This window comes from Rhinopithecus roxellana, chromosome 11 (assembly GCF_007565055.1).
Source record: "Rhinopithecus roxellana isolate Shanxi Qingling chromosome 11, ASM756505v1, whole genome shotgun sequence".
In the NCBI taxonomy this organism is placed as follows: domain Eukaryota; kingdom Metazoa; phylum Chordata; class Mammalia; order Primates; family Cercopithecidae; genus Rhinopithecus; species Rhinopithecus roxellana.
Window position 1 is genome coordinate 112,836,405 of NC_044559.1, and position 27,305 is coordinate 112,863,709.

At 45.6% G+C, this 27,305-nt stretch overlaps 1 protein-coding gene across 2 annotated transcripts; it reads right to left on the reverse strand.

Annotated features, from left to right (window-relative positions):
* Positions 1-2,008: 2,008 nt before the first annotated feature.
* Positions 2,009-27,092, reverse strand: PHYH (phytanoyl-CoA 2-hydroxylase). 2 transcript variants are annotated; one of them, XM_010365950.2, is made up of 9 exons: positions 26,931-27,092; positions 25,222-25,280; positions 21,894-22,004; positions 20,819-20,987; positions 18,249-18,330; positions 14,925-15,106; positions 9,820-9,969; positions 6,600-6,734; positions 2,009-2,569 (listed from the first exon to the last, which is right to left on the reverse strand). In XM_010365950.2, exons 1-9 carry the CDS (start codon positions 27,003-27,005, stop codon positions 2,516-2,518), a joined length of 1,017 nt encoding a protein of 338 aa, XP_010364252.1. In that variant the 5' UTR covers positions 27,006-27,092; the 3' UTR covers positions 2,009-2,515. The 2 variants fall into 2 exon arrangements, with proteins under 2 accessions (XP_010364252.1, XP_030796483.1); XM_030940623.1 differs by having other exon boundaries at positions 2,010-2,569; positions 18,243-18,330.
* Between the last annotated feature and the right edge of the window lie 213 nt (positions 27,093-27,305).

Genomic DNA, 27,305 nt, shown 5'->3' on the forward strand with positions numbered 1-27,305 from the left:
AAAAAATTAGCTGGGCGTGGTGGTGGGCGCCATAGTCTCAGCTACTCAGGAGGCTGAGGCAGGAGAATCGCTTGAACCCTGGAGGCAGAGGTTGCAGTGAGCCAAGATCGCATCACTGCACTCCAGCCTGGGTGCAGAGCAAGACTCTGTCTCAAAACAAAACAAAACAAGCAAACAAAAATCCCCCCAAAAAAACAAAGAAAAAAGAGTGGGGGAGGGGGAGGCTTCAAGCGCACGCAAGGAGCAAAGGCCTCTAGTTTTCCCAAGCTATTAGTCTCAAAATTCACAGAAGAGAATCCTTGTAATTTGTTTTGTTTTGTGATTTGTTTGAGCACCTTATAAAGCCCTTTTAGACTAGACTCTGGTGAAATGGACACGAGCCCAGGACGAATCCCCTCCCACCTCCCCTCAGTCTGATGAAATCTGTGGAATTCCTTCCCCGACTCTTCATTTTCCAGCCAACCCTGACTCCCACCTTTCACAGGGCGGGTCCGCATGGACAGTCTGAGGCACCCTACCTCATCCTGGCATCTGGTCCCACTTCATAGAGTAGGTGCTTGGATATTTTAGCCAGGCGTGGTGGCTCACGACTATAATCCCAACATTTTGGGAGGCCGAGGTGGGTGGATCACTTGAGGCCAGGAGTTTCAGACCAGCCTGGCCAACATGGTGAAACCTTGTCTCTACTAAAAATATAAAAATTGGCTGTGTATGGCAGCGTACACCTTTAGTCTCAGCTACTCGGGAGGCTGAGGCGGGAAAATCACTAGAACCTGGGAGGCAGAGATTGCGGTGAGCCGAGATCGCACCACAGCACTCCAGCCTTGGTGACACAGCAAGACCGTGTCTCAACAAAAATTAAAAAAAAAAAAAAAAAAAAAAGAGTGTATGCTTGGATATTTCTTACATGCACTAACAGACCAAAGGGACATGGATCCAATGGGAAATGAATGTTTCCTGATGGGGGCCAGTTGGTTTTCACTCACAAATGCACACGGGAAATAACCATTTGCTCTTCAATATTCCTACTGAAGTTTAGTTTTTCATATTTACTTTAAATTTGAAACAATTTAGAGTTTATTCCATAACAAAGCAGGGCTCACCACCTGTTGTTTACACAGGTATTCCTTAATTACATTTTATTTCCAATCATCCCATAATCTAATTTCCTTACAGCCTGTCAGTGATCTGCCTTCTCCAGTTCCCGGGGGAGCTGAGCGTAAATTGGCTGTCCTCACAAAGAAAACAGCACACATGGCAACACTAGATTTAGGAAAACTTGTGCTTAGCAAAATGACGAGAAAGGCACTCTGTTATTTCTTTCTTACTAAAGCCCTAACTAAAATTTGTAAAAATAAGGACCATGTCTCCTTGCTGCCCTCAGCTGGTACCGAAAATATGGTGCTGTCTTGAAATAAGTTTGTTCAGTCCATGCTCACTCCAAATCCAGCAAAAGTGTCTAAAAATTTCCCTATAGCTTGAAGGACGTTAGGCTTCATTCATAAATGTGAAAGGTTTCCAGCAGCCCTACCCAATAAGATACATCAAATGAAGTCACCCTTGTCTTCATTCTTTACTTATTTATTTATTTATTTATATTTTGGGACAGTGTCTTGCTCTGTCGCCCAAGCTGGAGTACAGTGGTGCGATCTCAGCTCACTGCAACCTCCGCCTCCCAGGTTCAAGTGATTCTTCTGCCTCAGCCTCCTGAGTAGCTGGGATTACAGGCACATGCCACCACGCTCGGCTATTTTTTTTTTTTTTTTTTTTTTTTTTTTTTGTATTTTTGGTAGAGCTGGGGTTTTGCCATGTTGGCCAGGCTGGTCTTGAACTCCTGACCTCAGGTGATCCACCCACCTCGGCCTTCCAAAGTGCTAGGATTACAGGCGTGAGCCACCGCGCCCGGCCCTGGTCTTCATTCTTTAAGAACAGAGGAAAAGACTGGAAAGAACAAGTCTCCTTGTTAAGGGGATGGTTGGGTTGAAGAAATCACAGAAGAAAGCCCTTGTCTGAGCAGGAATATTCATCTTTATTTGGACTCCATGACACCCTTCCTATGCCCTTCACTTAATGTGAATGTATTATACATTGTTCCAGATTTGGGGGGAAAAAAATCTCTTATGACATAAAATTGATAGGGAATGGGTTTACCAGAAAGGGCATACAAAACACACATACCCTAAGTTCCAAATGATTCACTTCTGCTTGGGTAAAGAGCTAACTGAATGAAAGAAATTAATTTAACACTTAAATTATACACCATTCATCTTTATTGGCTGCAAACCTAAATTAGTTTTTCTTAAAATAGTAATATTTCACTTTTACTTTTTTTATTTCCATTAAAGCAACACCACTGTGCTGCAAAACTAACTCTATGCAATTAAGTACCTGATACATGTTTTCTGCTTTTAACAAGTGATAGAAAAGGTTACATCATCTCATTAAGAAAACATTTTCCTTAGACACTTTGTTTGATTTTGGTTTTCTGTTGAAAGAGTTACAGCAGATGGCTACTTCAAAGATTGGTTCTTTCTCCTTTCACAAGTCGAGCTCGAAACATCCAAATATCCTGGAAATAATACCAAACAGAGTGAGTTTATGGAACACTTCAATCTGCCCTCCATTTACCTTCAATTTCACCATAAGACAAAGTTGATTTCTAGCCTCTGTGAAAGGTTAAATAGGTTAAATAGGGAAAATAATCCCTGTAATAGTTATATTGATTAGTAAACAAAACAACTCAAATTAAGCTACTTAATCAACTCTTTTTGAAGAATTTTTTGGGGACACAATCTCACCCCATTGCCTCTGCTGGAGTGCAGAGGCTCACTGCAACCTCTACCACCCGGGTTCAAGTGACTTTCCTGCCTCAGCCTTCTGAGTAGCTGGGATTACAGGTGTGCACAACCATGCCCTGCTAACTTTTTGTATTTTTAGTAGAGACAGGGTTTCGCTATGTTAGCCAGACTGGTCTCAAACTCCTGGCCTCAAGTGATCTGTCCGTCTCAGCCTCCCAAAGCCTCCCAAGTGCTGGGATTACAGGTATGAGCCAGCACTCCTGGTCTACTTAATCAACTTCTAAAACAGTGTTAACTAAATTAAATCAGTGGTTACCCCAGCTGCTGTCAGTCCTGTTTTATTCAGGATATTTGTTGGTGCCAGGTAGCATAACTGGGTCGATGTCATGTCTGGTTACAGAACAAACAGTTCACTGCCATTTTTCTGCTTACTATTTTTTTTTTTTTTTTTTTTTGAGACAGAGTTTTGCTCTTATTGCCCAGGCTGGAGTGCAAGGGCACCATCTTGGCTCACTGCAAACTCTGCCTCCTGGATTCAAGTGATCCTCCTGCCTTAGCCTCCCAAGTAGCTGGGATTAGAGGCATGCGCCACCACACCTAGCTAATTTTGTATTTTTAGTAGAGACAGGGTTTCACTATGTTGGTCAGGCTGGTCTCAAACTCCTGACCTCAGGTGATCCGCCTGTCTCAGCCTCCCAAAGTGCTGGGATTACAGGAGTGAGCCACTGCACCCGGCCTGACTACTGTCATGTTACTCGTCTGAGCCATTTTGAGTGTTCTGTTCCTGATGAGATGATAATAGTGAACATAGTATCAAGGATTACTGCTTTGTTTGGTGGGTTTTTTTTTTCCCGCTTTGACCTTAATAAAATAATTTAGATGTTCTTATTTCTTGGTTCTTGTTTATTTTTGAGCAAACAGCAAGGTATGGTGGAAAGAATAATTTTCAAATTTGTCCTGACTCTGAACTCAAGCTTTGTCACTTAGATAGCTTAGATCAACCTCTGGGACTTGTTTTCTTGTCACTGACAGCATGGAGCTTATACTGACTGCCCCAATGGGTTTTGGTGAAGAAAATAAGAAAATGAATATGAATGTGCTTTTATACTTTACTGAGAACTATGTAGCAGAGGTTACTACTGTTATTCTAAATATAACTTACAGAGTAATTAAGCTAAACGTGGGAGGTATTCATTTAGCAACAACCTTGACAAACCTCAAACATAATGTATATATATTTGTTCTCCCTTAAAATTTAGGATGTTAGCTCAAAGCTCCAGTTGACAAAATGTATAGGCATTTTAGGTACTGAACAAAAAGAGAGGAAGGACAAGAATTTCTAGGACCTGCAAATGCAAAATCAGAGCATTTTCAGAGATGGGACACATTTCCAGGTTCTAAAGGGAGAAGCAAGATTCCTTTTTTTTTTTTTTTTTTGACAGTCTCTCTCTGTCGCCCAGGCTGGAGTGCAGTGGCGTGATCTCGGCTCACTGCAAGCTTCTGGGTTCAAGCCATTCTCCTGCCTCAGCCTCCCAAGTAGCTGGGACTACAGGCACCCGCCACCACACCTGGCTAATTTTTTGTATTTTTAGTAGAGACGGAGTTTCACCATGTTAGCCAGGATAATCTCGATCTCCTGACCTCGTGATCTGCCCGCCTCGGCCTCCCAAAGTGCTGGGATTACAGGCGTGAGCCACCGCGCCCAGCAAGAAGCAAGATTCCTGAGCTGCGAAGGTATTTCAGAAGATGATTTCCGATGGCATGGTAGCATGGCACTGGTGCACAGGGACCTACAACTGGCTGAGGAGCCCACAGTTATCACTGCACTCAGTCTATCTGGGGGCGTGCATACATTTATGATGATCTAATGCAAATTTAAAAAACAGAATCAGGCCGGGTGCGGTGGCTCAAGCCTGTAATCCCAGCACTTTGGGAGGCCGAGACGGGCGGATCACGAGGTCAGGAGATCGAGACCATCCAGGCTAACACGGTGAAACCCTGTCTCTACTAAAAAATACAAAAAAACTAGCCGGGCGAGGTGGCGGGCGCCTGTAGTCCCAGCTACTCTGGAGGCTGAGGCAGGAGAATAGCGTGAACCTGGGAGGCGGAGCTTGCAGTGAGCTGAGATCCGGCCACTGCACTCCAGCCTGGGCGACAGAGCAAGACTCCGTCTCAAAAAAAAAAAAAAGAAAAAGAAAAAACAGAATCAGCTTCTTGGTTCAGAGGTTGAAATGTGCATATCCTACAAAGTTAATATGCTTGTTTATTTGCCTTGATTGATAATCTGTCTATTAATGATCAGCAGTACTGAATATCCATGGGTTAAAAACAAATAATTTGAGCCTGAGCAACACAGTAAGACTCTATCTCTACAAAAAAAATAAATAAATAAATTAGCCAGGGCATAGTGGTGTGTGCCTGTAGTCTCAGCTACTAGGGAGGCTGAGGCAAGAGGATTGTTTGAGCCCAGGAGGTTGAGACTGCAGTGAGCTGTGATTGCACCACTGCACTCCAGCCTGGCTAACAGAGTGGGACCCTGTCTCTAAAAATAAACAGTTAGTTAATTAAATTTAAAAAATTTACAAATGACGTGTATTAACTAGGAAACCATATGAAATATTGTCAAATGCCTGTTATTGATAAGCATTAGTGATCTTAAACTTCTGCTACATGCAAACTAGGCCTCTCATAAAACTCCAGATGCAAATTTGCCAAAACAGAAACTTCCTCAAGAATTGCAATCTGGGCATCTTACTGGATTCCCTAATGCACAAATACTCTATTATTTATTTATTTTTTGAGACGGAGTCTTGCTGTGTTGCCAGGCTGGAGTACAGTGGCGCGATCTCAGCTCACTACAACCTCCAATTCCCTGGTTCAAGTGATTCTTCTGCCTCAGCCTCCCGAGTACCTGGGATTACAGGCATGCGCCACCAGACCCAGCTAATTTTTGTATTTTTAGTAGAGATGGGGTTTCACCATGTTGACCAGGAAGGTCTCATCTCCTGACCTCATGATCTGCCTGCCTTGGCCTCCCAAAGTGCTGGGATTATACGCGTGAGCCACCACGCCCAGCCATAAATACTCTATTCTATACTAATAAACATGGCCTATGATTGGATCCCAAACCTATAACTTTCGTTCTATCCCTTCAGAGGGCTCTTTTTTTTTTTTTTTTTTTTTGAGACAGGGTCTCACTCTGTCACCCAGGCTGGAGTGCAGTAGTGCAATCACACCTCACTGCAGCCTTGACCTCAAGCTCAAGTGAGCCTTTCAACTCAGACTTCTGAGCAGCTGGGACTACAGCTATGCTCCACCCCACTTGACTAATTTTTATTTTTATTTCTTTTTCAGTAGAGATGGAGTCTCACTGTGTTTCTCAGGCTGGTCTCCAACTCCTGGGCTCAAATGATTCCCCTGCTTTGGCTTCCCAAAGTGTTGGGATTACAGGCATGAGCCACCATGCCCTGCCGGAAGGCAAGGTTTTGTCTTTCATTTTCTCTCATCTAAATCTGTGGTTTTGTTTTCCTTCACTGCCCTGTGTGAAACAGGACGGCCTGTACATCTTTGGACAGCCCAAAGACATAAAGAAGCAGCAGGAAGTTCTCAAGTCTCCTGCACGGGGACACAAGTGTAAATGGAAATTCCATTGTCATTTTTGGTGGGGGCTCAGCCATGCCCCTAAAATGAATCTAAACCCAAACACTATATACTGTCAAATAAATTAGGTATGAGAATGATGAAGCATCTGAAGAAAAGAAAAACCTGAGATTTTTACCTTGCTGATGTATACAAACATACCTTCAAGTCTGTGCTGTTTTCAGCTCCGTAGAATTTGTTTGCTATTCCTACAACTTCCTTCTCAATGTTTTCTTGACTGGTGCCCTTCACATCGATGTAGTGGCAATCGGCACTGGCGAAATGGCAGGAAATTGCCTTTGCAAAGTGAACAAATTGATATTGGAGAAAAACATCCCATTAATAACAGCGACCAAGCAGGGAGTCTTTCTTTTAGAAAGTCAATTATTTCACTCAGTATTTTGATTTCTAAATGGAAAGTCAGGTCCATTGCGTCCTGTGTCAATCTCTTTGTAACTAAGCCTCTTTTTGTTTCCAGCTAAAAGTTAATTGAGAAATTTCAAAAGATCATTAATCAGATGTGACATTTATTTTTGAAAAGTGTATACAGGAGAGGGAATGGAATTATGTCAGCAAGAGGTCTCTAGTTTTTTTTTTTTTTTTTTTAGCTTTTGATTTTCCTAATGAATGGATATCCCAAAGTCTTAAAAAGGACTTCACTCCATGACAGTTTATCTCAAAAGTTAGTTACCTGGTCCAATTTGGGATGGATTGTTATTTCAGTGGCAATAGATTATGAAAAGAACTAAAAATACCTTGAGAAAGAAAATAATGCAGATGTCTTCTCTCAAATCAAAAGGACATTTAAAAGCCAATATCATTGACATATATTACCCCCTTGCTTCCTTCTGAGGGTAAGGATGAAATTACTTGGTTCTCCCTATTTTAGAAAAAGTTATAAACAGATCTAAGATGCAAGGCAATCGTTAAAACTTACCTTTTTTGTCACAAGTGATCACACTTGTCAGAAAGACTTTCTACTTTGCCCCAAACCACAAATGTCTAGAGAGTGGCATCACAAACCCCATTGCCTCGTAAGCCCTGGTGCCATACGGCACTGTAACAGAGCCCAAGGCAAAGGGAAAACATGCACCCCTATATCTGTATCTTTATGTAATTATAGTAATATTTTTCCAGAACATTAAAGTCATTAAGCCTGGGCATGGTGGCTCATGCCTGTAAGTCCAGTACTCTGGGAGGCCAAGGCAGGAGGATCACTTGAGGCCAGGAGTTCAAGACCAGCCTGGGCAACATAGCAAGACCATGTCTGTACAAAAAATGAAAAAATAAAATTAGCCAGGTGTGGTGGTGCATGTCTGTTAGTCCCAGCTTCTCAAGAGGTTGAGGTGGGAGGATGGCTTGAGCCATCACACACACCTCAAGAGTTCCAAGCTGCAGTGAGCTATGACTGAGCCACTGCACTCCAGCCTGGGCAAAAGAGCGAGATGCTGTCTCAAATAAATATATAAATAAATAATAACAAATTTTAAAATAAAGGCATTAAAAAACATTGGGCCAGGCAAGGTGGCACACATCTGTCATCCTAGCACTTTGGGAGGCCAAGGCGAGAAGATCACTCGAGGCTAGGAGTTCAAGACCAGACTGGCCAACATGGTGAAACCCCATCTCTACTAAAAAATACAAAAATTAGCTGGGTGTGGTGGCGTGTGCCTGTAGTCTCAGCTACTCAGGAGGCTGAGGCAGGAGAATTGCTTGAACCTGGGAGGCCGAGGTTGCTGTGAGCTGAGATTGCATCACTGCACTCCAGCCTGGGCAACAGAGCAAGGCTCCATCTCAAAAAAAAAAAAAAAAAAAATTGGAAAATTGCAAAGTCAATATATTAAAACTCACAACATGATTTGCATCATTGTGCCTGCACCTCCCTACTTGCACAGCTCTGAAGGTTGCACTAGTGTGGGGTCCAATACTGTCTTTTGGCATTGTGCGCAGCCAATACATTGGGTATTTTGCATTAACTTTGATTTTTTTTTTTTTTTTTGAGACGGAGTCTTGCTCTATGGCCCAGGCTGGAGTGCAATGGCACAATCTCGGCTCACTGCAAGCTCCGCCTCCCAGGTTCACGCCATTCTCCTGCCTCAGCCTCCCAAGTAGTTGGGGCTACAGGTGCCCGCCACCACGCCTGGCTAATTGTTTTTTTTTTTTTTATTTTTTAAAAGAGACAGGGTTTCACCGTGTTAACCAAGATGGTCTTGATCTCCTGACCTTGTGACCCACCTGCCTCGGCCTCCCAAAGTGCTGGGATTACAGGTGTGAGCCACTGTGCCCGGCCTAATTTCGATTTTTTAAAATTTCGCATTAAAATATTACTAAATTCGATTGCAGAGGTTTTTTTTGGCATGCCCTTAAATTTTACCCTTGGGGAGAGTGCCCCAACTTGTCCCACCCTAATCCTGACCCTGATGAGGCTGGTGGAAATACGAATGAATGGAAGACGAAATTTGGCCCCTAACCCGTGGCTTCGGGAGACAACAGTGAATTTTTTTTTTTTTTTTTTAATAGAAGCAGGGTCTCGCCATGTTGCCCAGGCTGGTCTAGAACTCTTGCCCCCAAGTGATCCTCCCACCTCAGCCTCCCAAAGTGCTGGGATTACAGGCATGAGCCACTGCACCTGGCTTTCATAATCAATATTGACAAGGTTAGGATCCTGAGGTCACCTGGCTTCTTACTGATAAGAGCCCAAAAAGATCAAGGTAAGCAAATATATTTCCTGGTAAATAAATAGGACTAAAGTCCAGGTTGGTTAAAAGTCACAAATCTTGGCCGGGCACGGTGGCTCACGCCTGTAATTCCAGCACTTTGGGAGGCCGAGATGGGTGGATCACGAGGTCAGGAGATCAAGACCATCCTGGCTAACACGGTGAAACCCCGTCTCTACTAAAAATACAAAAAATTAGCCGGGCGCGGTGGCGGGCGCCTGTAGTCCAGCTACTCGGGAGGCTGAGGCAGGAGAATGGCGTGAACCTGGGAGGCGGAGCTTGCAGTGAGCCGAGATTGCGCCACTGCACTCCAGCCTGGGGCACAGAGTGAGACTCCGTCTCAAAAAAAAAAAAAAAAAAATTAGCCGGGCGCGGTGGCGGGCACCTGTAGTCCCAGCTACTCGGGAGGCTGAGGCAGGAGAATGGCGTGAACCCGGGAGGCGGAGCTTGCAGTGAGCTGAGATCCGGCCACTGCACTCCAGCCTGGGCGACAGAGCGAGACTCCGTCTCAAAAAAAAAAAAAGAAAAAAAAAAATCACAAATCTTTAAAATGTTAATGCAATTAAATTAAAATTTTATTCAATTAATTTGAATTAAATGAATTAAATACAAGTTTTGTTTCTAACCCACGCATCTGCAGCAGGTGCGGCAACGTGAATGCTCACCTTCCGGAATCCCTGGGTTTTGTTCTGACCAGACCCATGGATGAGCAAAGGATGGAAGAAAACGGTGTCTCCCTTCTCCATCACCAGGTGCACTCGAGCATTGTTTTCCTCGTAGTCCTGGATCCCGTGGAACATTTTGTTAACTCCACCCTAGAACAAGAAGCAAGCCAAGTCTACGTTTGAGGGGGTACCATAATTAAAACGTTGTCAGTGGTTCATCAGGGAAAGCAACCATCAGGGAAAGAAATGTCTAAATTAAATGCTTACTTTTTTCAGTATACAAAAGCCTCTCAGATATCTGGTTTTTAAGAGTTACATGTTGGCCGGGCACGGTGGCTCACGCCTGTAATCCCATCTCTTTGGGAGGCCAAGTTGGGAGAATTGCTTATGCTCAGGAGTTCAAGATGAGCCTGTGCAACATGGCAAAACCCCATTTCTACAAAAACTGCAAAAATTAACCCGGTCTGGTAGTGCAAGCCTGTGGTCCCAGCTACTCAGGAGGCTGAGGTGGGAGGATCGATTGAGCCAAGAGGGGGAGGTTGCAGTGAGCCAAGATCACACCACTGCCCTTCAGCCTGGACAACAGAGCAAGACTCTGTCTCAGAAAATAATAGCAATAAAAAAAAGAAGTCACATGTTGATATTAAAATCACTGATATTTTTGGAGCAAATGAACAATGTGGAATTTCCACCTGCCCTTCATGACTGCATTATACATGAAGAGCTAGCTTAGTTTTACCTTTTGTGGTCAATGCAGGCAACCAGCTATCTCTTAGGCATTTCCCGCCTAAATCTGTAAGTGTTCTCAGCGTGTTCTCCTCCTCACCAGAACTTTAAATAAATCCTTCATCTCATACTCAGGAGTGTCTCTGAGAAGCTATTTCCCCAAAATAGAGGGGAGAAAATGCTCAATTTTTCTGAGCTCAAAGACACTTATGTCACATCCAGAATAATGAAAGAATAGCAAATTAAAACACTGTGTTTGTTTGTAACTATTTCCCAAATTAGTTACTGCTTTAGGTAATGGGGTTATGTTTTATTAAAGAAATTGATGTGAGAAGCACCTTATGAGTCAGAATAAGGAAAGCAGACCATTCCTGTTCCTAAGAGCATCCTCAGTTCCTTTTGGTAATGACTACATCCCTCTTAGACAGTGCTGAGACTCTGACCCAGAGCCCTTCTCTGCTGGCTAAGGTGAATGTGTGACCCACACTAAACTAATCATACCTCCCACTCTGCATCTGAGCAGGGTAGCTGAGACTCCACACGCTCTTGAAGCCCTGCAAACCTTTCCCTTTGCCTTCCATCAGCCAAAGCCCACTGCAGTTCGTGCACCAAACTTTATCTAAACCTTAGCTTCACTGATGAGTTTCAAATGAAATGGTTTTATATTAGGATCCAGACACTCAAATATTTTCATTTGACACTAATTATTGATGCAAGAAATCTGAGACGTTCTATTATTATTATTATTATTATTATTATTACTATTATTATCATTGAGATGGAGTCTTGCTCTGTCACCCAAGCTGGAGGGCAGTGGTGGGATCTCAGCTCACTGCAACCTCCATCTCCCAGGTTCAGGCAATTCTCCTACCTCAGCCTCCCAAGTAGCTGGGACTACAGGCACTCACCACCAAGCCTGGCTAATTTTTGTATTTTTTGTAGAAACAGGGTTTCACCATGTTGGCCAGGCTGGTCTCAAACTCCTGACCTCAAGTGATCTGCCCAACGCAGACTCCCAAAGTGCTGGGATTACAGGCGTGAGTCACTGTGTCCAGACGAGACAGCATTCTTAAAACCATGTTCCTCATTTCCTATCGAACTACAATTCGTTCTCTGTGCTTTAACAATGGGGGCTCTTTCCGTTCACAGCATCATGGGTTTCCAGGATCTTTTCTTTTTTTTTTTTTTTTTATTATACTTTAAGTTCTAGGGTACATGTGCATAACGTGCAGGTTTGTTACATATGTATACTTATGCCATGTTGGTGTGCTGCACCCATCAACTCATCAGCACCCATCAATTCATCATTTATATCATGTATAACTCCCCAATGCAATCCCTCCCTCCTCCCCCCTCCCCCCTCCCCATGATAGGCCCCAGTGCGTGATGTTCCCCTTCCCGAGTCCAAGTGATCTCATTGTTCAGTTCCCACCTATGAGTGAGAACATGCGGTGTTTGGTTTTCTGTTCTTGTGATAGTTTGCTAAGAATGATGGTTTCCAGCTGCATCCATGTCCCTACAAAGGATGCAAACTCATCCTTTTTTATGGCTGCATAGTATTCCATGGTGTATATGTGCCACATTTTCTTAATCCAGTCTGTCACAGATGGACATTTGGGTTGATTCCCCAGGATCTTTTCTTTTTGTGAGACAGAGTTTCGCTTTGTTGCCCAGGCTGGAGTGCAGTGGCATGATCTCGCCTCAGTGCAAACTCCACCTCCCGGGTTCAAGCTATTCTCCTGCCTCAGCCTCCCAAGTAGCTGGGACTACAGGCGGGCACCACCACGCCAGGCTAATTTTGTATTTTTAGTAGAGACAAGGTTTCACCATGTTGGTTATGCTGGTCTCGAACTCCCGACCTCAGGTGATCCACCTGCCTTGGCCTCCCAAAGTGCTAGGATTACAGGCATGAGCCACTGTGCCTGGCCCATGATCTTTTCTTTTTCTTTTGATACAGGAACTTGCTTGGTCACCGAGGCTGCAGTGCAGTGGCACCAGCATAGCTCACTGCAGCCTTGAACTCCTGGGCTCAAGTGATCCTCCTGCCTCAGCCTCCCAACTAGCTGGGACTACACACATGCACCACCATGCCCAGCTAATTATTATTATTATTACTAGAGATGAGACCTCACTATGTTGCCCAGGCTGGTCGTGAACTTCTGGGCTCAAGCGATCCTCCTACCTTGGCTCCCACAGGATCTTCTCGCCTTAGACCTAAGTGTTAATAGTCATCTCTCTGGTTTCTTCACTTCTAGACTCCTATACCTGCAGTGCGTCCTGCACCAGACCATGACATTATTGTCCTTGAAGAGCCGATTTGATCCCATCACTCATGAGCTCAAATGCATTTAACAGTTCCAAGCATCAACAGCCGAATGGATGAACAAACCGTGGTTCATGGTGCAGCCATGCAGTGGAATACTACTCAGCAATGGAAGGGAAAGAACTATTGTTGGCCAGGTGCGGTGGCTCACACTTGTGATCCCAGCACTTTGGTAGGCTGAGGAGGGCGGATCACATGGTCAGGAGATCGAGACCATTCTAGCCAACATGGTGAAGCCTCATCTCTAATAAAAATATAAAAATTAGCTGGGCGTGGTGGCTTGTGCCTGTGGTCCCAGCTACTCAGGAAGCTGAGGCAGGAGAATTGCTTGAACCAGGGAGTTGGACGTTGCGGTGAGCCGAGATCGCGCCACTGCATTCCAGCCTGGCGACAGAGTGAGACTCCATCTCAAAAAAAACAAAAAGAACTACTGTCATACACAACAGCATCAACGAACCTCAAAATCACCATGCTGAGTGAAAGAAGCCAGACTGGAACAAAAAAATCTATGCTGTGTAATTACATGTCTATGACATTTTAGAAAATGCAAACTAATCTGTAGTAACAGAAAGCAGCTCAGTGGTTGCCTAGAGCAGGGAGAAGGATGGAGTATCTTGATTGTGGTGATTTCACAGGTATGCGTGTGTGGAAAATGACCAAATTATACATGCAAAATATGTACAATTTACATGACAATAATACCTCAATAAAACTGTTTTTCTTTTTTTTTTTTTTTAAATTAAAAGCTGTTCAACTGGACGTGGTGGCTCACACCTGTAATCCCAGGACTTTGGGAGGCCGAGTGGGCGGATCACGAGGTCAAGAGATTAAGACCATCCTGGCCAACATGGTGAAACTCCGTCTCTACTAAAAATACAAAAATTAGCCGGGCATGGTGGCTCGTGCCTGTAGTCCCAGCTACTCGGGAGGTTGAGGCAGGAGAATCACTTGAACCCGGGAGGCAGAGGTTACAGTGAGCCAAGATCGTGCCACTGCACTTCAGCCTGGCGACAGAGCAAGACTCATTCTCAAAAAAAAAAAAAAAAAAAAAAGCTAAAAAGAAAAAAGGTCTTCAATCTTCCTAAAAAGTGTGAACTAAAAAGTTCCCATTCTCCCCCAAATAAACTGCAGACTTGTTAGTATAACAGTCTTTTCTAATCTGGTCCTAATGTACCTTTTTGGGCTCACCTCCTCTGCCGCTCCCCAAAATACACCCCCAGCCTCCAACCCATCTAGACTGCGAGCTCCCTGGGTCCTTCTCAGTTTTTGGTCAGGTTCAGGCTTCCCCTTGACCTTTTGCCTTCCCATATAGACTCTTCCCTATGGGACATTGTACCCTGTCCTGCAAGACTCAGGTCAAACACCAGCCTCCCCAGATCCTTTGCTGGTCTCTGCAGTTGAAAGGAGACAATCTCTCCTTCCTTACTCTAAGAGCCATCAGTTAGTGAGTAAGACTGGCTTGGTGCCTACCACACACATCTGGGGTCGAAGGGTTTATGTCTTACCTCTGCAGCTAGGCTTTACAATCTCGGATCCTATACAGTAGCTACCCAAGCACCCCACCTTGGCTGGCTTTCAAACACGTGTTGAGGCCAGGTACAGTGGCTCATGACTTTAGTCCCAGCACTTTGGGAGGCCGAGGTGAATGATCACCTGAGGTCAGGAGTTCGAGACCAGCCTGGCTAACATGGCAAAACCCCGTCTCTACTAAAAATACAAAAATTAGCTGGGCGTGGTGTTGCACACCTGTAGTCCCAGCTACTGGGGAGACTGAGGCAGGAGGATGGTTTGAACCTGGGAGGTGGAGGTTGCAGAGTTGAACAAGACACTGTCTCAAAAAAAAAGAAGCGGGGGGGGGGTGGTTTGAAAAAAATAGGTGTGATGAATGGTTTCTCTGACATCCTTGAACTTTCTCTGATCCTCACTGCAAATCTTAGGACAGTGTTTTGCTCAGAAAGGAAATGCCATCTCATTTGTAAGCTCTTTATAGATACTGATGTGAAACAGAAACCGCGAAGGAGATTCGGATCAAGACTCAGCAGCCGGGCAGACCTACCTCCCACTTGGGGTAATCGTGCGGCTTCAGGGAACCCTTGTGTGTTCCTGGGAGCACAACCAGACAACCATTGTTCCGGTCGATGTGCTCCATTGCCGTCCAGGCACAAACGATGAGATTGCTGGGCCTGAAGGGGAAATAGTGCAGGTCCTGGTGCAGGGGATGACGGGACGTCTTCTTGCCTGAAAAGAAAATCTGCTATTAAAGGATGCTCAAGGCCAGGTGCAGTGGCTCACGCCTGTAACCCCAGCACTTTGGGAGACTGAGGCATATGGATTGCTTGAGCCTGGGCGTTCAAAACTATCCCGAGAAACATAGTGAGACTCCGTTTCTACAGCAAAAAAACAAAAAACAAAAAACTAACTGGGCATGGTGGCATGCACCTGTAGTCGCAGCTACTTGGGAGGCTGAGGTGGGTGTATCACGTGAGCCTGGAGGTCGAGGCTGCAGTAAGCTGTGATTGTATCGCTGCGTTATAGCCTGGGTGACAGAGAGCAAGTCCCTGTCTCAAAAATAAAACAAAAAAAGAAAAACAAAAAATGCTCGTCTCAGAATTCTTATCCTTTGCCTGAAAAAACAATGACCTGTCCTCATAAGAACCAAGCAAATGAAATAATGCTAGAGAAAATCAGCCCCGGAGAGATAAACACCAAATTGAAAATCAACACAGTGGCTCCACACCTTCAAGCCCTGCACTCGCTTCTTCTGGGCTGCTGGTAGCTCAGTATGTATGCACACTATTTTCCAGCAAGTGGTACAACATCATCATCTCTGTTGTGCTTTATTCGTTTGCCACTCTGGATTGGGCACAGCACCTAGCATGTAGTAAAGTGTTCAAAAACCAGTTGCATTAATTACATTGAAGAGAGTGATATGGAGTCTAGTTTGAAATCCCCTTTGAAGTGGCTGATGTCAAAAAAAGTTCTAGGCTAGGCCGGGCGCAGGTGGCTCAAGCCTGTAATCCCAGCACTTTGGGAGGCCGAGACGGGCGGATCACGAGGTCAGGAGATCGAGACCATCCTGGCTAACACAGTGAAACCCCGTCTCTACTAAAAATACAAAAAACTAGCCGGGCGAGGTGGCGGGCGCCTGTAGTCCCAGCTACTCGGAGGCTGAGGCAGGAGAATGGCGTAAACCCGGGAGGCGGAGCTTGCAGTGAGCTGAGATCCGGCCACTGCACTCCAGTCCGGGCGACAGAGCGAGACTCCGCCTCAAAAAAAAAAAAAAAAAAAAAAGTTCTAGGCTGCATGTGGTGGCTCACACCTGTAATCCCAGCACTTTGGGAGGCTGAGGCAGACAGATCTCTTGAGGTCAGGAGTTTGAGACCAGCCTGGCCAACATGGTAAAACCTCATCTCTACAAAAATACAAAAATTAGCCGGGCAGGGTGGTGCACACCTGTAGTCCCAGCTACTTGGAAGGCTGAGGGCTGAGGCAGGAGAATCGCTTGAACCTGGGAGGCAGAGGTTGCAGTGAGTTAAGATCATGCCACTGCACTCCAGCCTGGGCGACAGAGCGAGACTCTGTCTCAAAAAAAAAAAAAAAAAGGCCGGCATGTTTCCTTACACCTGTAATCCCAGCACTTTCGGGGGCTAAGTCAGGTAGATCACCTGAGATCAGGAGTTCAAGACCAGCCTGACCAACATGGTGAAACCCTGTCTCTACTAAAAATACAAAAAAAGTCACCTGGGTGTGATGGCGGGCACCTGTAATCCCAGTTACTCAGGAGGATGAGGCAGGAGAATCGCTTGAACCCCAGAGGTAGAGGTTGCAATGAGCTGAGATCGAGGCACTGCACTCCAGCCTGGGCAACAGAGCAAGTCTCCATCGAAAAAAAAAAATTATCTAAGAGGTCCTCACTCCCACGACTATAGTCATTCAGTGCCATGTCCACTCAGAGTGCTCATGACCACAATGACATTTTCCCCTGGTTTGCTCCCTGAGCCTGGCTCCCGAACACCTGATCTCTGCAGGGATGGAGACCTGGTAATGCTAAGCCGCCTTCTATCACATAAACCCCTCCTGGTGATCAGAAGGAAGAAGAGGCAGAAAGGATAGGGGACTATCTCATGGCTGATTTCTACTGCAGGCACAGAGGAATTCCCCAGTGTGGTCCACGTGGTCTGCACTAGAATCTCTGGACTTGAACTCCTGGGCTCAAGCCATCCTCCCCACTCAGCCTTCTGAGTAGTTGGGACCGCAGGTGCACATTCACGCCCAGCTTGGGGAAGGTTATTAAAATACAGAAACCTGGGTTATATTTCTGCCAGTGAGGTCTTAGATTCTACATTTTAGCAAGCACAAGACTGGGCGCAGTGGCTCACACCTGTAATCCCAGCACTCTGGGAGGCCAAGGCGGGTGGATCATCTGAAGTCAGGAGTTTGAGACCAGCCTGACCAACATGGCGAAACCCTGTCTCTACTAAAAATACAAAAATTAGCCAGGCTTGGTGGCACGTGCCTGTAATCCCAGCTACTTGGGAGACTGAGGCAGGAGAATCAAGAATCGTTTGAAACTGAGAGGTGGAGGTTGCAGTGAGCCGAGATCACGCCATTGCACTCCAGTCTGGGCAACAAGAGCAAAACTCCATCTCAAAAAAAAAAAAAAAAAAAAGACAACTATGGTTTGTGACTCATAGTAACAATTTTAATTGTGTTAGTAATAATAATGTCTTCCTATCAGGAATGCAAGAATCCACACTATCACAGCTAAAAAGAGCTGATCAAGCTTAGAGACACTGAATGGCAGGAACCTTTGATATATGAAGAGTTATGTCCGTTAAACTGTATTTTTTGGGGAGCCAGACATCTGAAAATTCAGCAACAGTCCTTCAGTTAATATCTGAAATCATTACCACATTTCACTGTTGTTATAGTGTAAGTTCTTTTAAGACTTACTCATCCAAAGTTTGACAGTTATAGACATGATTATAGTTAGACATCAGCTATTATTTTATTATTTCATTTTGTTTTATTTTATTTATTTTTTAGAGATGGGTTCTCACTGTGTCACCCAGGCTGGAATGCATGCCGTTAGAGGTTCACTGCAGCCTTCAACTCATGGGCTCAAGTGATCCTCCCACTTCAGCCTTCCAATAGCAGGGACTACAAGTGCACACCACCATGCCTGGATATTTTTTAATTCTATTTTTAGAGACAGAGTCTCACTATGTTGCCCAGGCCACTCTCAAACTCCTGGCCTCAGAGATCTTCCTCCCTCAGTCTCCTAAAATGCTGGGATTACAGGCATGAGTTACTGTACCCAGCCAACCGTACACATTTTAATGAAACCATTTTTTTTTTTTTGCTTCTCCCTTACAATTACCAGAATCTGGAGGTTTGTTTATCAACATGGTGTGCATGGCCATGATATTAGGTCCAGTGAAGCACTCCACATATTTCAGAATCTAAGAAAACAAACAAAAACAAACCTTGTGGGAAATCAGAAGTATTAGCAACTGGTACAAAGTGCAGCAGCTATCCACACAAGAACCAAGAAGTCAATAGTTTGAGAACCAAGTGATATTTCACAACTCTGCAAACAAAGCATCAATAACCCAGCCACTGGAAATCATTCTAAATCTGTAACACGGAATTAAATGGGCTTTTTCTGAGCTAGCTGGGAATGAAATCATTTTTTTTCTACAAGAAAGATGGGAGCTTTGACGAGATATCAATACAGATTTCTTGCCAACCCAAGCCGCAGAGGGTTACTCAGTGGGAAGGCAGCTTCCTCTTCCTCGTTGGAGCCTCTGCATATGAAGATTCCCATACAATTTGCAGCTGTCATGAGTAGCCCGGAAGAAAGCAGAACAGTGGCTTGGAGGACATTTGACAATCAGGGACGCTTGGCACTTGACAACTCATTACTGGGAACCAGGAGGTGACGGGAAACAGAGAAGCAAGAGTGAACAAGCAAAGCAGGTCCCAGGTGTTAGATGAAACATGTTAAACCAGTAATGACATGGGTCCGAGTGGCCGAGGGACACTGCATTATGAAGAAAAGGCTAGCATGGGAACCCATGACAGGGAGAGCTGGTTTAGTCATGGGGCCTGGGAGCTGGGCTGCTGCTGCCTTGTGCACAGAACCCAGCAACGGAGTGGGGAAAAGCAGAAATGGCTCAACACTGAGGTCCAGCGCAGTAGCTCACACCTGTAATTCCAGCACTTTGGGCAGCTGAGGCGGGTGGATCACTTGAGGTCATGAGTTCAAGACCAGCCTGGCCAACATGGTGAAACCGCATCTCTACTAAAAATACAAGAATTCGCCAGGCATGGTGGCGCGTGCCTGTAATCCCAGCTACTTGGGAAGCTGAGACAGGAGAATCACTTGAACCCGGGAGGCGGAGGTTGCAGTGAGTCAAGATCACACCACTGCACTCCAGCCTGAGCAGCAAGAGTGAGACTCCATCTCAAAAAAAAAAAAAAAAAAAAGCCCATGATACTCAAATTTTGATTCCACAAAAAAAAGACTCCAAAAAATGAGCCACTTTCCACTGCTTCCTCACTATTTGATCTCTTGTGTATAAGGAATATTGGCAATTTGATTATGAAACCCTGGAAAAGTTATTAAAACCCTAGGAGTCAGGTACACACTTGCTTTTTATAAAGCCTGGTAGTTTTTGGCGTTCACCGAGGCTGGGATTTTCTAAACCCCAGCCATTCAAGAGCCATCTTCACAACTTCTGACATAACTTGTACTGTTATTTAGCCAATGATCTCCCTACCCTTAGTTAGCTCACTTCTTTTTTTTATTTTTTACTTTCATTTTTATTTTTTTGAGATGGAGTCTTGCTCTGTCGCCTAGGCTGGAGTGCAATGGTGTGATCTCGGCTCACTGCAACCTCCACCTCCCGGGTTTAAGCGATTCTCCTGCCTCAGCCTACCGAGTAGCTGGGATTACAGGCATCCACCACCACACCCAGCTAATTTTTGTATTTTTAGTAGAGACGGGGTTTCACCAAGTTGGTCAGGCTGGTCTCAAACTTCTGACCTTGTGATCTGCCCACCTCAGCATCCCAAAGTGCTGGGATTACAGGCGTGAGCCACTGTGCCCGGCAGTTAGCTCACTTCTTATACTCAATCTTTTTTTTTTTCCTCTTTTTTTCCAATTCAGACAGTAGTCTCGCTATGTTGCCCAGACAGGTCTTGAACTCCTGACCTCAAGTGATTCTCCTGCTTCAACCTCCCAAAGTGTCACTACAACTGGCCTTTTTATTTAATCTTGTCCTAATTAACAACATTCTTAAAATCATGAGTTTGGTAAACTGTTGAGTTTTCTCCAATACACTTAAAAATAAATATCTAAGTATTAAAATAATTTATACCTCCTAAAATCATGGCATAGACCATCAGATACTGGTCCCACTCTTTAGAAATGTAGGAAATTGGCCAGGCTCAGTGGCTCATGCCTGTAATCCCAGCACTTTAGGAAGCCAAGGTGGATGGATCACGAGGTCAGAAGTTCGAGACCAGTGTGAGCAACATGGTGAAACCCCGTCTCTACTAAAAATACAAAAATTAGCCGGGTGTGGTGGCAGGCACCTGTAAACTTAGTTACTTGGGAGGCTGAGGCAGGAGAATCACTCGAACCTGGGAGGCAGAGGTTGCAGTGAGCTGAGATTGCACAACTGCACTCCAGCATGGGCAACAGAGTGAGACTCTGTCTCCAGGAAAGAAAAGAAAAGAAAACCCACTGATTTTACTCAATTCAACTCCTTTCCATATCCACCTCTAAGAGCAGTGATTCCTGCGCTCAAGCGATCCACCTGCCTCGGCCTCCCAGAGTGCTCGGATTACAGGAGTGAGCCACTGCGCCCGGCCAAATCAGTGGGTTTTACAGGTGGGCATACACGCTGGCAATTAAACAGAAGCAAAGCCAGGGTGGTCTCTGACCTCAGGGAGAGTGCAGTATCTGAAGAGCTCCTTATCTTCCTGGAAATCCTGGACCTTCGTGGTCATCTTCTCACTTGGAGCATATTCCGATTTCGAAATGGTCACATCTCTCATTACTACTAATCCTAATGGTTTCACCTCCTTTCTGCAGATTTTTTCAAACTCATTCCTAGAAAATTTAATTTGCAAATGATGTCGTTACCACTGGCTCCAAGCACCTGCCCTGCCCTCTTCTGTGGAAAGGGTTGCAGACTTGAGGGGTGGTTTCTCTGCACTAAGTCGGCCTCCAGGTTGAGGTCCAGATGGGAATGCCTCCCATTCCAATGAAAAGCAGGAGAAACTGTCAGCCTAGAATCCACTACCAGAATTAAATCATTCCCTAGTTTAGCATACCGGTAGGGAAGTCTTTTTATGATTTGGTTACATTGTAAATAATAATAGCAAACACTTCTGTAACACTTACCATGTGCCCAGCTCTATTCAAAGTGCTTTCCATATATTTCACCTGTAGTCGTAACAACACTAGGACATAAGTACTATTATTATCCCCATTTTACAGATGAGGAAACAGAGGCATGGGATGTGAAGTAAATTGCCCCAGGACACATAATATTAAGTGGCGGAGCTGAGACTGAAGCCCAGGCGTGGTGGCTCCCGACCATAATCCCAGCAACTGAGGAGGGTGAGGCCAGGAGTTCAAGACCAGCCTGGGCAACATAGTGAGACTCCCTGTCTCTAAAAACAAAGAAATAAAAAATTAGCCGGGTATGGTGGTGCACACCTGTGGTCCCAGCTACTCAGGACGCTGAGGCAGGAGGATCACTTGAGCCCAGGAACTTGAGGCTGCAGTAAGCTATGATTGCACCACTGCACTCTAGCCTACACAACAGAGTGAGGCCCTTTCTCAATAACAACAAAAAAAGTCAGTCTGGCACCAGAGCCCGTGCTTCTAAACACCTCCCAACAAACCAACTCCTTAAAAAACATCTGTAAAGGCAGGAGTGAATCCACCTTGTATTCTCATTACATGCACACAATACATACTTTTGTAAAATAACAAATAGTGTTACTGTACCGAAAGCGTTGAATATCGGCATCAGGTACAAGATTTTTGATTACAAGAAACCCATTTTCTTCATAAAATTTTCTCTGTTCCAGGGTTAGAACATTATTATCCAGAGTATACCTAAAGGAGAAAAAGAATCCTAAAATAAGTTAAATTTTTAAATTACTGGCTAGGCACAATGGCTCACACCAGTATTCCTAGCACTTTGGGAGGCTGAGGCAAGTGGATCACTTGAGGTCAGGAGTTTGAGACCAGCCCAGGCAACATGATGAAAACCCGTCTCTACCAAAAAAATACTGGTTGTGCCACTCCACTCCAGCTTGGGTGACAGAGTGAGACCCTGTCTCAAAAAAAAAAAAAAAAAATTTAAATGACTTCCTAAAAATATGTATCAAGAACCTGAGGCTAGGCATGGGGGCTCACGCCTGTAATCCCAACACTTTGGGAGGCCGAGGCGGGTGGATCGCTTAAGGTCAGGAGTTTGAGACCAGCCTGACCAACATGGTGAAAACCGATCTCTACTAAAAATACAAAGTTTAGCCAGGCATGGTGGTGGGCATCTGTAATCCCAGCTACTCGGGAGGCTGAGGCAGGAAAATTGCTTGAACCTGGGAGGCGGAGGTTGCAATGAGCTGTGATCATGCCACTGCCCTCCAGCCTGGGCGACAGAGCAAGACTCCGTCTCAGAAACAACAACAACAACAACAACAACAACAACAACAAGAACCTAAGAAACGGTTCATGCTCTTCAATCCAGCATTTCTAAGACCAAGGAAATAATCTGAAAACTTAAGCTTTCTGTTCAAAATGTTAACTATGGTCACCAAAAAAAGTACTTGAGTGAGCCGGGCACAGTGGCTCATGCCTGCAATCCCAGCTCTTTCGGAGGCTGAGGCAGGTGGATCACCTGAGGTTGGGAGTTCGAGACCAGCCTGACTAACATGATGAAACTCTATCTCTACTAAAAATACAAAAATTAGCGTGCCTGTAATCCCAGCTACTCAGAAGGTCGAGGCAGGAGAATCACTAGAACCCAGAAGGTGGAGATTGCAGTGAGCTGAGATCGCACCAGTGCACTCCAGCCTGGGTGACAGAGCAAGACTCCATCTCAGAAAAAAAAAAAGTGCATTAGTGGAAGAAAAATTAACTACTGACACTATGTTCACTCAGTGGAATATGACTCAGACATTAAAAATTGAGGCCATATAATAGTATGGACGGCAGGCATGGTGGCTCATGCCTGTAATCCTAGCACTTTGGGAGTCTGAGGCAGGCGGATCACGAGGTCAGGAGATCGAGACCATCCTGGCTAACATGGTGAAACCTGTCTCCACCAAAAATACAAAAAATTAGCCGGGCGTGGTGGCAGGCGCCTATAGTCCAGCTACTGTGGAAGCTGAGGAAGGAGAATGGCATTAACCCAGGAGGCGGAGCTTGCAGTGAATCAAGATCGCACCCCTGCACTCCAGCCTGGGCTACAGAGCCAGACTCTGTCTCAAAATAAAATAAAATAAAATAAAATATGAACTATGCTTATTATATAATAAAATATTATTACAATTATGTAAAACCAAGACACTATATGAAAAAAAAAAGCCTGTAAAGAAATATGCCAAAGCAATTTTTAACAGTGATTGCCTTTAGTAATGGAATTAGGGATGATTTTAAAAAATTCCTTCTATTAGGCCGGGCGCAGTGGCTCACGCCTGTAATCCCAGCACTTTGGGAGGCCAAGGCCGGCGGATCACAAGATCAGGAGATCGAGACCACAGTGAAACCCCTTCTCTACTAAAAATACAAAAACTTAGCCGGGCATGGTGGTGGGCACCTGTAGTCCCAGCTACTCAGGAGGCTGAGGCAGGAGGATGGTGAGAACTCAGGAGGTGGAGCTTGCAGTGAGCTGAGATCGCACCACTGCACTCCAGCCTGGGCGACAGAGTAAGACTCTGTCTCAAAAAAAAAAAAAAATTCTTTCTATTTCTCTGATGTTTCTGTAATGAATACGTTTGATTTTTCAGATGAGAAACAAATTCAATAAATTTTATATTTTTAACTGTCCAGTTGATGCACTCCAAGAAGTAAAGTAACAAAATCCAAATAAATGTACAACATACCCATAAACTGAAATCACCCAACCTATTCCTTAAGATTGGAATTGTGTTGTATGAGAATATTTAGGAAGGTCAAGATCTTCCCCTTTAAAGGTGATTTAAGATAAACCAAAGATGCTAGTTAATATGTCCATATAACCAAATTACAAGCTTAGCTTTTTTTGTTTTTGTTTTTGTTTTGAGATGGAGTCTGGCTCTGTCACCCAGGCTGGAGTGCAGTGGTGTGATATCAGCTCACTGTAACCTTGACCCTCCCAGGTTCAAGCAATTTTCCAGCTTCAGCCTCCTGAGTAGCTGGGATTATAGGTGCACACCACCAAGCCCAGCTAATTTTTGTATTTTTGTAGAGGTGGGGGTTTCATGACGTTGTCCAGGCTGGTCTCGAACTCCTGACCTCAAGTGATCCACCCGTGTTGGCCTCCCAAAGTGCTGGAATTACAGGCATGAGCCACTGTGCCCGGCCACAAGTTAATTTAAATATGATGTGTAATAACTGAATTTCTAAAAGTCAGATTATAAGGCTGGTGTGATGGCTCAGGCCTGTAATCCCAGCACTTTGGGAGGCCAAGGCAGGAGGATTGCTTTAGCCCAGGAGTTCAAGACCAACCTGGGCAACATATGAAGGGCCCATCTTTATTAGAAATAAATAAATGTCAGATTATGTGTTTTCCGATATTTTTCCTTCTTTCTGAATCTTGAAATACATACAGAAAATTAGTCAGTCTTCGGCCGGGCGCGGTGGCTCAAGCCTGTAATCCCAGCACTTTGGGAGGCCGAGACGGGCGGATTACAAGGTCAGGAGATCGAGACCATCCTGGCTAACACAGTGAAACCCCGTCTCTACTAAAAATACAGAAAACTAGCCGGGCGAGGTGGCGGGCGCCTGTAGTCCCAGCTACTCGGGAGGCTGAGGCAGGAGAATGGCATAAACCCGGGAGGCGGAGCTTGCAGTGAGCTGAGATCCGGCCACTGCACTCCAGCCCGGGCGACAGAGCGATACTCCGTCTCAAAAAAAAAAAAAAAAAAAAAAAAAAAAAAAAAAAAAAAAAGAAAATTAGTCAGTCTTCAAAATTTTCCACAATTGTACTAATTAGAATAAATCCTGGAAACAGGATTTGTATAATAAAATTCTAATCAGGTAACATGTGGTATATTATATCATCATTACCACTCATGAAACTTTTATATACATAATAGATTTCAAAATTAAAACTTAAACTACTTACTGGAATTGTTGAGGATGGAAACTGGCAGAGGAAATAGTCCCTGTAGTGGGATGAACTACCTAGGACGTGAATTAAGGCAAATAAAGTAAAATACAGAAGGCCAGGTGCGGTGGCTCATGCCTGTAATTCCAGCACTTTGGGAGGCTGAGGCAGGCCGATCACTTGAGCTCAGGAGTTGGAGACCAGCCTGGCCAACACGGTGAAACCCCATCTCTACTAAAAACACAAATTAGGCCGGGAGCGGTGGCTCACGTTTGTAATCCTAGCACTTTGGGAGGACGAGGCGGGTGGATCACCTGAGTCAGGAGTTTGAGACCAGCCTGACCAATATGCTGAAACCCCATCTCTACTAAAAATACAAAAATTAGCCAGGGATGGTGGCGTTCATCTATAATCCCACCTACTCAGGAGGCTAAGACAGGAGAATCGCTTGAACCTGGGAGGCGGAGATTGCAGTGAGCCAAGATCGCACCACTGCACTCCAGCCTGGACAACAGAGAGACTCCATTCCAGGAAAAAAAAAAAAAATACTACTACTACTACTAAGAAGAAGAAGAATACATATTACACTCGGGAGGCTGAGGCAGGGGAATCGCTTGAACCCAGGAGGCGGAGGTTGCAGTGGGCCGACATCACGGCACTGCACTCCAGCCTGGCCACAGAGCAAGACTCCGTCTCAAAATAAAAGCAATAATAATAATAACAACAATAATAATACAAATTCGCCTGGCGTCGTGCCGCAACCCTGTAGTCCCAGCTACTTGGGAGGCTGAGGTGGGAGGATCTCTTGAGTCCAAGAGTGAGCCGAGATGGCACCACTACTGCACTGCAGCCTGGGTGACAGAGAGAGTCCCTATTTCAAAAAAAAAAAAAAAAAAAAAAAAAAAAAACCAAAAAAGCAAAACTCTAGAAATTCCTTTTGAAGATCTCTCTTCTATCCGGTAACTGCAGGCTGTTGACATAGAATTGCATTGTTTCTTTAGCTTAATTGGTTACTTTCGGAATGTCACTCTCATCAATCAACGTGTTATCCTTTCTTTCTCTCTGTTTCTGTCTTCTGGAGCGCACTGGCCTTCACGGCTCACTGTAACCTTGGAGTCCTGGCCTTGGCCTCCAGAAAAGCTGGGACAAATAGGCAAGGCCTCTGTCCCCGCGCCAGTCCTCACCCTCTGTCCTTCCCTAAATAGTGTCTTTATATAACTCGGTGGCCATAGTCCAGCAGGGAGGCCGCCCTGGGCAACGCCTGCCTGGCCAGCTCCTGCCCGGGAGGGCACCGGCCTCTACCCTCCGGAGGGGGCTGGGTCACCGCCTGCCTGGGCCCCTTCCAGGCAACCCTGCGCGCGTGTGCACCATGCGCCCGTGACTGGACATCTCTGGGTGTCTGGACAGCTGCGGGAGTCACGAGCAGCCGGTGAAAGGGCATCTCCACAAAGCAAGGAGCACAGGCCTCCAGGGATCCCGGAGAGCAGCGCGACGCGGCAAGTGCACCGAGCCCAGGGCGGCCGCGCGTGTCCTCGGGGGACGCAGCCTCCTCCCGGCTCCCCGGTTCCGGGAAGAGACGCGACCCAGGCGGGGACCCCGCGCGGGGCGAGGAGGCGCCGGGGCTGGGATGCGTGCGACCCCGAGGCCTCCACTCGGACCCGGGCCATCACTCAGGCCGCGGCGTCGGCGCCAGGTCCAGCCCGACACCCGCGCAGCTCAAAGGATACAACGGCCCCGGCCGAGGGGCGGCCGAGGTGGCCCAGTACGATCTGCAGGCGGGCGGCTGCGCGGGACTGCTCCATGGCGGCGGCGCGGGGACCCCCCCCACTCCCGGTCTCGGCCCCATTTAGCTCCGCCGGCGGCTCCGCCTCCAGGCGCGGTCCGGGGCAAGACGCAGGCGGGGTTAGGGGCGGCGCCATCTCGCGGGCTGGGCTGCTGGGGCGCCCTAGTCCGCTAGGGTCCGCGCGCCGGGCAACCGCGCGGGGCTGACGTGCTCCCCACACCATGATCATTTCGTCCTTTCTTTTCTTTCTTTCTTTCTTTTTTTTTTTTTTTTTTTTTTTTTTTTTTTGAGACGGAGTCTCGCTCTATCACCCAGGCTG

What these genes read in the sequence shown, in the direction of transcription:
- PHYH (XM_030940623.1), bottom strand. Translation starts at nt 27,005, where the DNA reads ATGGAGCAGTCCCGCGCAGCCGCCCGCCTGCAGATCGTACTGGGCCAC. An exon ending in GATACTGCACTCTCCCTGAG is followed by an intron (nt 18,331 to 20,818) that starts GTCAGAGACCAC and finishes TTGTTTTCTTAG; the next exon opens with ATTCTGAAATATGTGGAGTG. An exon ending in ACGATTACCCCAAGTGGGAG is followed by an intron (nt 9,970 to 14,924) that starts GTAGGTCTGCCC and finishes TTCTTGTTCTAG; the next exon opens with GGTGGAGTTAACAAAATGTT.